General features: G+C 33.2%; 1 protein-coding gene across 3 annotated transcripts in view; it reads right to left on the bottom strand.

The window, feature by feature from the left end:
- The window catches only part of LOC149534736 (RHOMBOID-like protein 12, mitochondrial), a 243,120-nt gene that overhangs the window by 80,378 nt on the left and 146,050 nt on the right, over positions 1-16,692 (bottom strand). For 2 of the 3 annotated variants that reach the window (XM_089803136.1, XM_089803137.1), the window contains exons 6-7: positions 9,322-9,426; positions 9,123-9,164 (exon numbers count right to left, since the gene is read on the bottom strand). The exons of the other annotated variant lie outside the window; for it this stretch is intronic. In XM_089803136.1, the coding sequence (XP_089659262.1) occupies positions 9,123-9,164; positions 9,322-9,426 (147 nt within the window). The remainder of the gene's footprint in view (positions 1-9,122; positions 9,165-9,321; positions 9,427-16,692) is intronic. 3 annotated transcript variants of the gene reach the window in all.

Below are 16,692 nucleotides of genomic sequence, written 5' to 3'. Positions count from 1 at the left end.
TAGAGCTCAACACACTTTTATAATTACATTATTTGAAATATACATTTATAAAACATAATAAAATGCAAATTTTTTATTTATTAAACTTTAATTAAATATTATAAAGCAAAACAAAATAAAAATATTATTGTATATCTAATTCACTGTAAACTCTAATATTTTAAAATAAAAGAACTATGATATTAAAAAACTAAGAATATTTCAATATTGTAAATTTTTTTTTTTTTTAAAACAAATATTAGATAACCATTACAAACTATTATATGAAAAAACAAGTACCATTACAAATTATTGTAAGAGAAATTGTGATTAAAACAATTTCCAATTACCACATTTAGAATAGTATTCGATAACCATTATTATCTCTTAATAAGAAATTTAACTTTCTAATGATATTAGATAACCATTTCCTAAAGTTAAAGTTATTGATTTAAAAAAACTAAAAATCAGAAACATCTCCCATGATTTTTCTATAGTAAAAAGCAAATGTCAAAAATTACATCATCTGTATTTAACCTAAGTTTTTTCCCCATAAACTTTTTTTAGAGCAACAAATTTTGACGGTGAACTTAGATGTGGGCAAATGACCAAGTTGCAGAGCGTTGCAGATTCACTTCTTCAGATGGAAGCTTCGTCTCTCCAACATACCCAGCTTGCAGATTTGCCTCTCCAACACACTCAGATTGCACACAAATTGCAAAACCACTGGCTTCTGTCATTTATGGGCATCGAGAGCAACCATTTATAGGAAAAAATTGGTCCAAAAACCCTATGAACGATTGTAGATCACAAATACGGTAATTTATAAATTTTTAGTGCAAAAAAAAATTCCATTTTTCGCTATGAATTTTTAGCAATTTTAAACGTGCATATTTTGGGAATGTCCCAGATTCGGCAAATTCCGAACTTCATTCTTGAAGTTCGCCGAATTTTGGGACTTAGCATATAATTGATCCATTGCGTCTGAATCATTAAAATTGTTTATAGTTTAAATATATTGAACTTTATAAACTTGTACATTTCAACTTATAATATTGACTCTAATTGCCCATTTAATTAAGCACTGGTCTTTTACTCTTGATTTATAATCCATATGCTGGCAACTGTTTCATTTCTTTCCTTTAAGGAATTAATATATTCATTTGTTGTATTAATTTATAATTATTTTTATTTATAACATTATCACATTTATACAATCATTCATTTGTTATTCATAAATCGCAAAGTTTGAAGTTTTCAATAATTCTTGCCATTTTGAAAGCTTTTGTTGTATTCGCGTTCTAACCAATCTGCTTTAAGCATCTTGGATTTAAAATTATTGTCCAAGATCAGGTATACCCGCCTCGGTTTTGCAAAGCCGAAAGTGCAGGGAACTCAAACCGTATTGTTCAGTTCCATCAAGTTGGCCTTAACTGGTTAGATATCCCAACATTGAGCAGGCAAGGCTCGTAGGATTCCAATCTACAGTTTTGGGAACCAACACCAGGATGGATGCTTATAGGATCTCACTATTGAGGTGGAAGCTAAGACATGCATAGAGATTGATAAGGCAAGGGCTTGCATTTCTTGAGATGAGGAGTTGGTTGAGGTGCATGGCAGTTGTATGTTGGATGCAAAATTGTGCGAGGAAGATAGCACACGTATGAGCAATCTTGAGGTGGAGAGTTCTGATTCACTCTTATCTCACTGCAATTAGTGAGACAGAGCTTGCATAGGAGGTAGGGTTTACAGAGGTATCATGTTACCAGTCATTTGAAGGTGAGTGAAAGTGACATCTCTTCAGCTTTTGAGCATTATGATGTGATCTGTCAGATGCTGGCTCAATCTTGTTGGGATGCCCCTATGTTTGATGAGCAATGTGATAATAGACTTTCTCTAGCAAAGGTTCATGCACTTTGAGAGGCTGTCAGGATCTTGAAGCATTGTTACTCTTAGTTAGTTGCTGACAGGGATTACCTTCTAGAGTGCAGTAGCACCTCCTATGAGACGTTGTTAGGGAAAGAGGTGGCTGAGCTCACCCAGAAGCTTGAGGTGACTGTAGACTCTCTTTAGTAAACTCAATTGGCTCTTCAGGAGTCGCAGTCATAGTTGGATGAGGTTACCATGGAGTTAGAGTGGGTACAGTTGACACCAACTCCAAACCTTGTTCAATTACATATTGTGGTTGGTGGTGAGTTTGCTTCTACAGATGAGGACAAGGGATATAATGATGTAGTGAACACATTCGTCCAGGATATGAGTGTAGTGTGTACAGTGGAAGTGAGAGCATCAGTGGAGACGAGCTCTCATGGTGATTTGCTTCTTTCTACTGAAAGTGAATCTATTTCTTCTTTTCATACAGCTAGTAGCATTGGATAGTTGGCATTGTCACATTTTCAAAGAGAGCAGTTGTGGATTGCGGGGCAGCAAATTGAGGCCTCTACATATAATTTCTACTGTACTAAGTCAATCATGTAGTATTTGCTTGAGAGCTTGGATTTGCAACTATTAGGAGTTAGCATTGTAATCTTAGGCATATAATTTTGCTGTTGTAAGCGATAACTTAGAATCAGATTTGACATTGCTGTAGTCATTATTGTAAGCCCATTTGTCTTGGCAAATTCATAACAACATTGTACATGGGAATGAATTCAATAAAGGAGATATATGTTGCATACCATTTGTTTGATGAAATGTCCATCTAATAGCATATATGATCAGCATAATAGTTGTATGCCAATTGTTTGTCAAAATGTCAGTTAGCTGTAGGTATGCATTCCATATCTAGTTTCCATGTATATGTATTGAAAATAATAGAAAGAACTGCACTTGCATGTTAGTTCATTGTAAGAGGTATTTAATATCATTTGCAAACATACTGAATTTTTTAGCATCATTCAAACTATATCCAACAATCTGAAACACAAAAAAATCAGAGCAGAGAAAGGCAGCATACAAGTGTTTGACAATATTCCTTGAGCGAAAATCAGTCAATTTGGGTAAGGGATATTACATTGGTACCAAAGCTTGCTTGCAAAGTGTTTGACAAAATGTCAAACAATTGAATTTGAGAAGGATTTGGTGTTTCACGAAGTTACAACCAGTTGGGGTTATTACAAACTAGTGGCTTGACTGGGACATATATCACACTCCACAAGATATTAATACTCATAAGGTTGGACATTAAAATCATACGTTATAGTATGATTACAATTGTTTGACAGTTTCAATTTACAGATGATTAGGGGATTGAAACGTGGATGCCACTACGAGAACACCAATTTCTCCACATTCACATTCCTAAAGACTGCATAACAAATTGGGTTACCATAGGCCAAGTATTTCTGAATTAAAATACTACAATATTACAAGCATAGAGTAATTGCCCAGCATACGTGGATTACAATTAAGATGCACTCGTGTGTAAGATAATAGTTGGGATCATTGAAACAAGGAATCACAAGACATTTTCTACTACTTGCTATAGGCATTGTGCATATTTTATACATCAGACTTGGGAGATAAAAAGAAGGAAATGCAGAAAAGCATTGAAAGATACACAAAGAAAGTAATAACAGTTCTTTGGATTAGCGAATAGTAATCATTATTTATACACAAGCAAGTAAACATTGATCAAAGCTAGCAACAACGAAAAGAGAATAAAATATCAAACATCGAATTTATTAGAAAATAAAAACAAATACATAAATAACCACCATAGAATGAACATTACTTACATCCTAAATCAAGAACCCAATAATTTCAAATAAGAAATTATATCAAAGTGAGATCAAGGCAGTTGGGCATTACAAATAGTCCAATCTATCATGTACATCTACAATCCACTGCATGATACCAATTCCAATTGTGTTTTTTTATCAAGAAGTGTCTTATAATTGAGTTTGAATAATAAGTCCCAAATCTCATAAGACCAGACAAGGGGACATTACATGCATTTCTTTTTCAAAGTTTATCAAACCTAACAATTTTGGGAAGAAACTCTACTTATGTATCTCCCTTCCCTCTCTATCTGCCTGTTGTCTTAGATTTCAATATGACTCTACTATTCATCTTCTCCCACTAATAGACAAACAATATTTCTTTCTTCATTCTCTCAAATAGCATCTTGAATGGACCTAGTAAAGAGATATGGTGACCAAGTATGAGGCAATAACACTCCATCTTTTGGATATTTCTAAATGGAGAAAAACATCTATGATAACTAGGATGAAGATCCTGCTGACAGAAAGTAGCAATTGGATAAAGTCAGTCTGTCCTTGTTTATATCTAAGGGGGATATAGAAAAAACAAGTTCATTGAAATATAAACTCTTGCAGTTGATGAGATAAACAATAGATTAATTTTACGGCTTTTTGTGCATCAATCATTGTCATAAGCTTTTAGTGTCCCAGTTTTCTCTATTTTCCTTTTTCATGTAAGTAATAAAAAGGTGAAGTTTTCCTTGTCTATTTAGAATGAATGAATGTAGAGATTTTTGTTTTTTGTTGTACTTGTTGGAATAATCTTGCCTATTTTATGAAATGTACATTAATGTACAAGTTTAACAAAAATCAAATGTTCTATAAGTGATTTTCTAGCGATGTAAATAGATTCTCCATCCCATAATACATAGAGTTGTCCATTTGATGTACCAGGCTTATGAAACATATAGCTATATTGAATGCATGGATGTTTTTGTGCATGTGATGCAAAAAGTAGGGATAGATGTTAGGAACCTTGTTCAAGTGAGGTGTCAAGGTCAAAAAGAGAGGAAAGCTCTAACCATTGGACTAGTGACATGTATCACTGGCTACTTTTGTTGGTGCAATGATTTAACTATAATGGCATGTAGGATTAAACCACACACTTTAATCAACTTGGGATTGGGGTATGCTCGTCATCGTTTGTGCTGGATAACAGATTAAATTTGTCTAATAATTACTGTTGAGTTGGATCTGTTAGTTAACTTTGGAGCATGTTGTTGCTGTGCATAAGAAATCTTTGACTATTAGCCATAGTTACAGCACGCTGGCGAGCGGAGGAACAGGAGGACAAGTTTCAGGGACAGGGGGACGGAAAGGCCTTAATTTGGGGACAATAGGGAGACGGCGAAGGTATGACAGCGAGCGGATCGAGGGAATTGTATATACTATACATATGGTACTTGAAATGCTTGTCCTCCCCATCCTCAACGGAGGTGATGGAATCTAGTGGCACAATTGGGGACGAGGGAATGAAGTCCCCAAGTCCCTAGTGTGTGGGGCAAAAAGGGAGAGGACATGTCCTCGTGTTACTATGCTATTAGCTTATCATGGGGTTATGTGTGTCTTGGATCTACTGTGTTCCTCTGGGTTTGAGTCTTCATCCATCATTTAGATTATTTCATTTGTAGTGGAGTAGTGTATTCAAGCCACCTGTACCAGCTTGAGTAGTTGATGTCACCTTTGGGGAGAAGGTCTTCTTTTAGAGGTCTTCTTTCAAAATTTTACAAAAGCTTTGAAAAGTTTATGATGTGTATTCCCTGCCATTGTTTGTTCGTAGGGTTTTGATCTTCTTTCCTAATATGTTTTCTACTACTGCTTTAAATTCCTTAAACTTTATAAGAATTTCTTTAGATTCTTTACATGTTAGAAAATATATCCATGTCTTCCTAAAGTAGTCATCTACAAAGATAATATAATAAAAAAATCCTCCTATTGAGAGAATAGACGTAGGTCCACATAAATCAAAATGAACAAGTTCTAGTACATTTTAAGAACTATTTTCACTATTATGAAAAGCATTTTTAGTATTCCTCCCTAATGCACAACCTTTACATATCCTTTCATCTTCAGGTTATGAGTTTAGGTAGTGCAATTACCATCTTCCCTAAAGAGGGTAAGCCATGAAAATGAAAATGTCTTAGTCTCCTATACCAAATATCATTTGCATTTGTTGACTCATGGATTAATGTTGAAGAGGCAGAAGTACATAACTTGTAAAGGAAATCATGCCTTATTCCAATAGTATGAGCATTCTTGATATTTGAGTTCTTGAGCCAAGCTAGTACTTTCCCTTTCGTAAAGATAACATTGTGCCCTTTGTCTTCGAGTACGGCAATAGAAACTAGATTTCTTTTGATTTTAGGTACAAATAGAACATCTACAAGTTGAAGAGAGATGTTTGTTTTGAGGTTGATAGTGCAGGTCCCAATTGCCTTTACAAGATAACTTGTATCATCTCCAATAGTTACTTCATCATTGTCCTGTTTTATGAAATCTACATGTTCCTTAGGCATGTTATGTGCCAAGAAGCTCCACTATATATCACCCAAGTGTTTAGTCTGTTTGAAACTTGACAAGATAGGGCGGGGTAGAATACAAGTTTATCTGAATTCATATCCATGCTTGATTTACTAACTTCAGCGAAGGAGGCTTGAGGTTTGGGTCTATCCCAACACTTTACTGCAAGGTGACCATATTTGTCACATCTATAGCATTGTACTTTAGATAGGTCCCTCATTTTCTTGAATGGCCGTTTCCCATTTGTATCCTTGCCCTTCTTTCTTTTTAGATTAGTGTTCTTCCCACATTTGTGTGCTTGGGTTGTGAGAACCTGAATATCATCTTTTGTGGAATTCATTTTGATCCCTCTATTTATTAGTCTAGACCATTCTTGGATGGTTCAAATTTGGGAAGTTTGGGGCAAACATTTACTCCATCAATAAATGTTTCCCATGAGATAGGAAGTCTGTTTAGGGCTATCATTGTTAACTCCTTACTACTGTAGGTATGACCAATTGTGGAGAGTTGGTTTCTTAATTATGTTATCCTCATAAAGTATAAGGTGATAGTTTCTCCTTGATTCGTCTTTATATGAGAGAGTTGTTTTTTAGAGCAAGAAGTCTGATATTGTTATTGATTTCGACCACGTCTTCTTGAGCTTTGAACATAGCATATGCTGAGTCTAACTTTATGATAATATGTAATACTCCGTCTACCAATAATTTCATTTCTTTGATATTGGCCTTTCCATTTTACTATTTTCAACTTTCTCATTAGATTGAGAGATAGCATCTTCCACAATTGTTTTCAACTCATGCTATTTTAATGTTAGCATCATTTGTAATACTAATTTCCAAGCTTCAAAATTTGAAGCACCTTCAAGTCTATCTTCAAGTCTAATTCCACTCACCATTTTCACTAAGGCGACAATTTTCTTCCAAAAGAAATGTAGTAATTTCCTCAATAAAATACATCTAATTTGATCTTTTTTCCTTAAACCTAGTCTTATATGGACACAGCTATTGACTAGATTTCAAAAAAACAAAAACACAATGAAATTTTTTGAGATTTTCAGCATTTGATCTTCATGATTTGTATATTTTGTGACCGAAAACCACAAAATTTTTGAGAAAATTTCGCTGTGTTTTCATGAATCTGAAAAAGAATCATCTTTGACTTTTTTTGTCTTTGGTGCATTTTGTCTGGAGATTAACCAGCGCCATCGTATACCATGTTAGAATTTTGATTAGATTTGTGTAAGGTAAAAATTTATTTCTTATTTGATAAATTGCAGCTAATATTTATCAGAAATAATTCTTCCAGAATTATTTATTATTCCTTTAACACTGAGTTTGTGTTCACTGCAGTGAGTACGGACTGTAATTGCATCAAAACTTGTTATGATTTAATTTGTTGGTGATATAAGACTTGAAGACTGAGTTATTTGTTTATGTGTTCGTTGTCTCCAATACCCCGGCCTTCAAAACATATATAGGCAACTGAAGGTGGGGGCATCTCCACCGAAAGACAGGTCTCCACATTACATGGAGACATGTCTTTCCGTGGACATGTCTCCACGTAACACAGTCAATCAATGCAATTAATTATCAGGTGGGTGTGCAAGTTAACACATGAAGCGATCTCTATATAATCGCTAGTATAATACAAAAGTGATTAAGATGCCCAGTCAACCATGTATTAGTTAAGGCTTGAGTTGAGTCAACAGTCATATTAATATACTGCTTTATGAATTGAATTAACTATAATCATTCTTGACTAATAAATATTAGACAGCTATAATTATGTGTGTGTGAATATATATTAATTGTCTAATAATTATTAATCAAGTATAACAGTAACTAATGAGACTAATTAAACATAATATATTTTTTATCAACTCAATCCAACTGAAGCTACAACATTAACAGATAATGATTGTTGTCCTATGATTAATGTTTGATGATTGATTGATAGTATTCTTGAAAGAAGAATTGTCTTATATGTTCCTCTGTTTGTATTTTTTTCCCATGTTTCATTCAAGAGTTTTAGACACCTGTAACTCTGATGCCATAGTAATTAAAATGATTTCTTATATAATTTCTTTTGCTTCCTATACTATTCATAATATTAAATGCCTTTCCCTCCTCCATGGTTTGCAGGGAATGCCTATTAATATGATGGGAGGAGTCGCATCCCTAATCAATGCCTCATCACACTCATTCATCATAATATTAAAAATAATTAATATTATTATTCTCATCAATATTTATCCCTTATATATATATATATATATATATTCGCACTATATTCCAAGTCTTATATCACAGTTATATAAATATAATATTCAATTTATTTGATACATTATGTTATTATGTTCATTTATTATATTGCATTTATCAATTAATATATTATATTTTTTTCTTATAATAATAAGAAATTCATTACTATTCGTTTATTATTTATTATTGCCAATAGTGGCATGTTGTGATAGTTAAGTTGTTGTGTTGTTATCCTTGTCATCAAGGTTCAAATCTCATGGGGATGAGGTCCCCCATTTGTGGTCTCACTGGTTCATAGCTCCAGATCAAAGCATTTATTATTTATTATTAAAATTCCTGCTGTAGGAAGGGGACATTCCAATGCAGGGGTTAGAAACCCCTTCAAATAGAGGAAGACCAATATGTGCATTCAAAATATCATTATGTATTCTATAACAAAGTAACTTTCCTGGAGATGAAAAAATTATGCTTTTAAAAACAAGTCAAACTAATGACAAATAAAATGTACATTGTGATCTCATTGAAGAAAATCAATTTATTTGATTGTATATAATTATAAAATATGAAATTTGGAAACATTTGAAAATAAAAGCGCACACACCTGCTTCACTCTCCAGAGATCCTGTAAGATAATAAAGGCACCCTGCCAATAATGATATTTATAATTTTTTGTTATAATTATGTTTTGAGATTGCAGCATGTGAATGAGCATGACTGCATCTTTCCAGAACAGTATACAAAAATGTTTAATGTAAATACTGCTAAATTGTATCGGTTGAAAAAATTGTTTTCCAACTTACAAATAACATCGCTGGAACAGGAATGAAAAGTTGCATATATATAATTCTTTTTGGGTTAAGAAATATATTCAGCAACAAAATAGCATTAACAGCACCACTAGCACCCTGAAGATTAAGAAAAAAGAATTTGGTCCAATTAACAAAAATGTCTGTGTTAGCCAAAGGATTCATATTTAATTAATGTCATGAGTAGAAGAAAAGATAGTAATGAAAGGTGCCTGTAACAACAACTTCAATTGCATTCTTCATGGCTCTTTGGTACAAATTAAAGATTATCAAGGTTTATCAATTTAAGGTCTACGCAGAGTTATCTTTCACAAATATTTAATTGACAGTAGCTGATCTATGTATTCTCATGAAGACATGAAACAATGAAGAATGATTATTTTATTTATCATAACCTCACATCTTAGAAAAAAACTGGCTTGTAAGAAAAGTGGGAAGCTTGGAACATGCACTGAGAATGCAGGCTATGAAGTCCCCAAAACAGACAAAGAATCATATCAAAGATAAAGCAATGTTTAAAAACAAGGAAATGAATTTACAATTCCAGGAATATGCAGCACAAAAGCATACTCCTAAACATTTGGTGTGCAGATGCAATGCTATGCAGACCATGCAAACCAAAATCTTGGGTACATTGCATATTACTCGTATGACATTTTGTGTTGAGTCATTCTCATTAGAAACCAATGGTCATTTCCTTTCTAGTCAGTCATTGTGAAATCATCATACCGCTTTCTTCATTGTTCAAATATTTTTTGAATTCTGATCAAAGTCATTGTGTAGCCAACATGGGACACCTTTAAATGCATCAAACAAGCTGGAAATTGGAGCACATATCCAAAATTTGTGTTAAATTGGCTAAATCAAAAAAGTTGGCATGCTAGTGGTGAGTTACAATAGTCATCGAAGGACCAACCAAAGTGTAATAACCCCAATAGGTTATAACTTCTTCAAACACCAAAAAATCTTTATACTTCAGTTGTTTGACATTTCGTCAAAAACTTTGCAAGCAAGGGTCCTCTGACTGATATAACTTTTCAGATTGCTGCAGTGATTCTTGTTTGGATTTGCCTCAAAGAGAATGCTTACAAAAGACTCCAAATTGTCTAAACAATAACCTAACATAAATATGCAACTAGTTTTGGCAATAGTGAATGCATATATGAGTTCTAATCATGAAAATGATCACCTACAACCAACTGGTATTTTAACAAACAGTTGGTATGCAAGCTAACTGGTTGATAAAAAAATGATATATTAACGCTCAAAGACAACTATTAATGACCAGCAATTGTATCTCCTTAATTGAGAATGAGTATCCAATACAATATTCATACTAAGTTAGCCAAGACTCTTGGCATTTACAAAGATATCAAAATATGATGATTGCTGGTAAAGTAATATGCACCTACAGGCTGCCAATGAAAACTAATGCAACACTAAATATCTAACTTCAATACTCCCCTACAGCAGTATGCATGATTAAATAGAACTAAAGCCATGGATTGCTGATACCATTATGAGGATTGTAAAAATGAATGATGTATCTATTAATGAATGATAGGTCTGATACGAAATGACAATTACAACAGCACTCTATAGTGAAAGGCAACTATGAAAATACACATCAGACCTGTTATATGAAGTCGCCTTAGAGAATAGATGTATTGCAATACCACTGAACAGAAAATAACTTCCTCAAGTGCCCAAGTCGTGCCTCTCTAGCTGCCGCCCTTGATTGTAGATGGCTGTAATAATTTTCTTTGCTTTTTCGAATTTGCTTTTTCGGATTGCTCTTTTTTTTTTCTTTTTTTTCTTTTTTTTCTTTGGATTTCTTTTTTCGGACCTGCTTTTTCGGCCTGCTTTTTTCAAACTGCTTTTTTGGCTTGCTTTTTTCGAACTGCTTTTTCGGCCTGCTTTTTCGAATTGTTTTTTCGGCCTGCTTTTTGTACTCAAATATTTTTTCTCAATGTAGCACAAATAGAAAACTAAAGTATCTTCCTCCCAACTGCAATAATTCAAGTGATATTTCACACCCTCAAAATCGCATACCAATTGAGAGTTTTCGTTCTCAATGGCCACAAATATTTTTTCTCAATGTAGCACAAATAGAAGACTGAAGTATCTTCCTCCCAGCTGCAATAATTCAAGTGATATTTCACACCCTCAGAATTGCGTACCTATTGAGAGTTTTCGTTCTCAATGGCCAATTGTGACTATTGCAGAAACCCTAGGCTCCACAATGCACATCAACAACAACAAATCTGGATGATTAGAATGAAGCCCAAGGTGCCTATTTATTCTTTTTCCTCGACTTTCTCAGAAGCTTCCAGAACATTATTTTATTTTATCTATTAAGTGACTTTATAAAATATTTTATAATTCAAGTCACTTTATTAAATTAATTAAATATAAAGTTACCTTTTAATATTTATTTATTTGATAACTTTATAAATAATTAACTTAATACCACTTATTTATTTAATTAAAATAATTAATTAGTCATCCTCATTAAATATTCATTATTTTGGACAACCTAATTAATTAAATTAATTAAATCAAATTGCCTCCAAAATGGGGACATGACACAAAGTTTGAAAACTAATGAAATTGGTGGGGACATTGAATTGCACAACCCATCACTAGACCACCAAGAAAGAGAAATGCTTGTAAAAGAAATTTCAAATGTATTCATCATTAAAAACAAAAGGGGCCTATAACAAAAGCTTAATTGTTTTCATAATCATGTCGCTCTGATGCAAATTAAAGACCATCAAAAGTTATCATTGATAGATATATAGAAAGTGATCTTTAATGAGTAATAAATTGACCCTGGGTGATCAATATATGTTCATGAATACACAATGAAGTGTGACAGTGTCATCGACAAAAACACAATATCACAGAAAAAGGTTCACTTGCAGAAAAAGCAGAAGATTGTAAAAGTACACTGAAAATTCAGCCTATCATTGCAGAAAGAAACATTCAAAAACAAGGACATGGATGTTCAGGTGTGGGAATATGCAGCGCCTGAGGCATAGTCCTTATGCAAATGAAAGGATATATAAGTGATGCAATCCAAAAAAAAGTCATATCCCATTGTCAGAACTAAATGAATTATTTGAAAACCCGTAACCTATTCTTTTCCTCTCGTAGCCTAAGGGACGAAATAAGGAAAATAATAATAATATTTTGAGTGTCTAATCTCCTTTTTTTCAATAGGAAAATTCAAATATTCTTATAGGGACTGTAATATTAAAATACTATATGTAATTCAAAAATTTGTTCTGTAATTTTAAAGTATTTCTTGGACAAAAAATAAGTAAATTCAAATGAAGGGCCAAAGATGCAACTAAAAAAGGCATTGTTACTACATTCAAATTTCTCATTTCATGTTTGCTTCCAAATTGGACTTCAAAACATTCAAGGAAAAATCCCTTGCCATTGGAGATATGGAGAACAAAAACCCTCTTGGTTTATAGATTAAACTGAAAAAAAAACTGAATTAGATCTAGCAAGAAGACAACGGATTTAAACTAAAAGAGTAGCAACTAGCCATACAAATTACATTGGAAACAAAATCATACAATCAAGCAAAACAACATGGTTGATAGTGATATACAATTTCTAATTGAGCCAAACTAACTAAATATAAGTGGAAATATGTCAATGCCGACATGGTGCATCATATTGCCCAATTCAAATACATGCCAAGATGAGGTTAAATATCTAAAAAGGAATTTGATCCAACAGAAAAACCAACCAAGATCTTTTACAATGAGAACACGAAAACAGGAATGAATTATTCAGAATTCAGTAATAAAATGAACTACTGGCAATAAACTGTCCAATTACACAATATTAAACTTTTGCAGACAACTGTAAATACAAAAAAAAATGCAAATCCAATAATTAAGAAACAATACTTTGAAGGAACTAAGATATACAATACTACAATACCATGAAAAAAACTAAACAAAGCATGAAGAGGATTAGTAATCTCCCCTTTTCAAGATAAACTTTAATAATCAATATTATTAAAATATGCTCACTTCCCTGCAAAGACCCATTTAAACAGCTAACTCCATCAGGAGAATGAGATTTTGTGGCCCATGTAGGTGTGTGTTGTGCAAAAAAGATGTAGAAACACTTGACCATCTTCTGATTGGATGTTCCTTTTCCCTTAGATGCTGGACTTTGCTATATGCCAAGCCAGGATGGACTGGAGTCCTCCCCAAAGATATGTTGAGTTTATTTTAGACTTGGCCAATAATTTAAAAAAACCTTCAACTTTTTGTTGTTTATAGAAGATAGGTCCTTTCATTTTGATTTGGGAGATCTAGAAGGAGAGGAACACTTCTTCAGGCGAAAGAAATCTTTGGAGTCTTTTCAAAGCAAGGTAGAAGTGGCCATAATCGAGTTTGTAAATAGCAGACTGAACAACCCTGCTCCAAAAGGTGTATCACTCTCGAAGTGGGACAGGCAAATGAGATTCACTTTGTGTGATCTTGGGATTCCTAATTAGATAAGAAGCTGCAAAATAAAGAAGTTTTGGATAGGAAAAATATTGTCTAGGAGAAACCACCCATGAGATGTGTGAAACTCAATTTTGATGAAGCCTCCAGGGACTTCCAGTATAGGATGCATTCTTAGAAATCGGAAAGGGAAGATTATCTTCTCCTCCTCTCAACAGATTAATTTTGGCACTAATAGTAAAACTCAGTTCAAGGCATTGCTTCATTCGGCGAAACTATGCAAGATTATGGGATTCAATAAAGTAATTTTCGAAGGAGATTAAAACACCCCTTACTGGAAATTAAAAGCCATCCTGGAATAGATTTCAATATTGTTACACAGTCAAAGATTTTACGACCAATCATATATGCTATGAAGAAAATGTTGAGGCAAATAAAATAGCCAACATAGTGGTGGATGGAACATAAAAGGTGATAATTCAAATGATTTAATGTTAATTAGATTGACCGTATTGCAGAAAGTGTGTTAAGTGAAAGCCATTCGTTCTGAATGTTTTGGAAAGGAATCTTGAATGCCATTTTCATTGGGTAAGAATTTTGTAATGTCCCCTTTGTTAATGTTGTAGCTTCAATCGGATTGAATTGACCAAGACATAATCCTTCTATTGTTATTGGTTAATCATCAATTAGATAAAACCTCATATATCCACTTATCTATTTATTTTATATATAGATTATAGATATGTATTAATGTTAATATTATCTAATTGAAGATTAATTTATAAATTACCATAGACACTTGTCTTTTCACAAGACATGTCTCTTCCATGCATATTTATATAACATTCAATCCGCATTTGGAACACACAGAAATATCTTAGTGTTATTACATTTGCAGTGATCTTGTCCCTCAACATAGTATCAGAGCTAGCCTGCAAATGTGAGAGAGAATAGAAATGATATGGAGAAGAATTCATAAGGGGGAAATTAAATTGGGCATTCCTTAATTTTATTTGATATTGGTGGGCAATCATCCAAACTGAGCAACGATACTAAAAGCTATGTGATGAATGAGGAAAGGATAGAGTATTGATTTATAAGAGTATTAATAAAGATATTTACAAAGGGTGTCAAATAGATTACAAAAAGGGAGGTTCAGATGGATACCATCAGAAAGCCCTCGAGCTATGAAGGTTGGTTGGTTCAAGAAGCAATGCTTATTACTGGTAAAAGTGTGATTTGTATTGAAACATACAACCAACATAAGGAATACATAAATGGTAAGGTGAAATAGAGTATGAAGTCGATTTAAAAAACATCGTATATCAGTGGTATGTAATGGTATGTAAAGATCGAGCAGCACAAGTACCCATGAAGTTTGTACAGTAAACAAACAGCAACAACATTGGAAAAGAATACATTCTATACAACATTGGAAAAGAATACATTCTCATATTTAGAAAAGCATGCTAAGGAAACTTGAGACAATACACGACAACATTAAACATGTAAGTTTGCACATAACACTCGTCAAAATTCTTCAAGGATACTACTAACAGTGAATTAAATTATGAGTATCGAAATCTTCAGCACAATCGTATGTCATGTCAGATGAAAACGGAGCAAATTCAAATATGGATTGTTTCAGCATTCAAAGCATGTCAGAAAAGAGGGAATACAAAAGAAATCATTATGGCGGTATCAGTATCACCTTCAAAACCATGAGGCAGCAAGATTAAAGTCACTCAATGACTAAGATTTACAATATTTGCCACAATTATTATAATGATCTTGAGGATGATAAGAAATTAATTAGTAATGATGGATATTTACAGCATGTGTATCATATTAACTTTTGAAACCTTAAAGACATTGTTTCATTAAAAATTGCATTATTGCTATTATTTAAAGAAGCTGCATAGAAGGATGTTATGAAAGATTTCCATATCAGATTCAACTACAGATATTGAAGGAGAAAAGATTGTTAGATAATTTGGTTTTTATATCAAAATCAAACAGACATTACCAAACCAATTCATCAATGTTGAAAGGCAGAACAGAAAAAATAAAATAAACTTACTGATACAGATTGGGTTGATGTTGAGTTGTAGACCAAATACATCCAAATGCAGGAGATATAGTGTCTTGACATTGACACAACCTTTTAATAAATGTTTCTTGTTTATGGGCAACTTGTATTAATCAGATGCAAGAGATGGAACAATCTGGATAACGATGGCAATGGAGTATGTCGAGCAGAGTATCATTTCTAAGGACAACATTCGTTGCCTGAAAAATTTAAGACTTTATCCTACAAATATATTTGATTCTGTGATATCTTTGATCAGAATTATATTGCATACCTCTGCAAGTTTGTTGTGATTTTGGAATAGGATATATGATCCAGCATATGTCCAGATTAGTCTGCATACTGAATATCAGGTTGTCCTTTTGGACTTTACGATATGCATAATACATATCAGATCTTTTATAGATCATGGTCTGCTTATAACTGTTCTTGCCACCTGTACAAACTGCCATCATTAAATCAGAAAACAATTTGTATATCTCTGATATTTAATATAGTGATTGGAATAGTGTCTTATTGAGCAGGTGACAATTCTGGAGAACTAATTTTCACAAGTCCAGGTTATGTGATATTTTAATATTATGATTGCAAATTTGAACTGGTTAAAATGAGTTCCTAGAACTGGTAGAAAAAGGTGATATTGTTGTGTGGACTAAGTAATGTCTTGAACAATCCCATTTATTTTTGAGATGGCAAATGTATTGCAAGTGACTTGTCATCGGTAGAAATTGTGTATCAGCCGACGGGTCCCTTCGGGAAGGAAATTGTGTATCAACCGACAGGTCCCTTCGGAAAGGAAAT

This window comes from Cupressus sempervirens, chromosome 10 (genome assembly GCF_028749045.1).
Source record: "Cupressus sempervirens isolate cs-2001-9-10 chromosome 10, ASM2874904v1, whole genome shotgun sequence".
Taxonomy (NCBI): Eukaryota; Viridiplantae; Streptophyta; class Pinopsida; order Cupressales; family Cupressaceae; genus Cupressus; species Cupressus sempervirens.
This window is presented reverse-complemented; position numbering and strand designations above follow the sequence as displayed.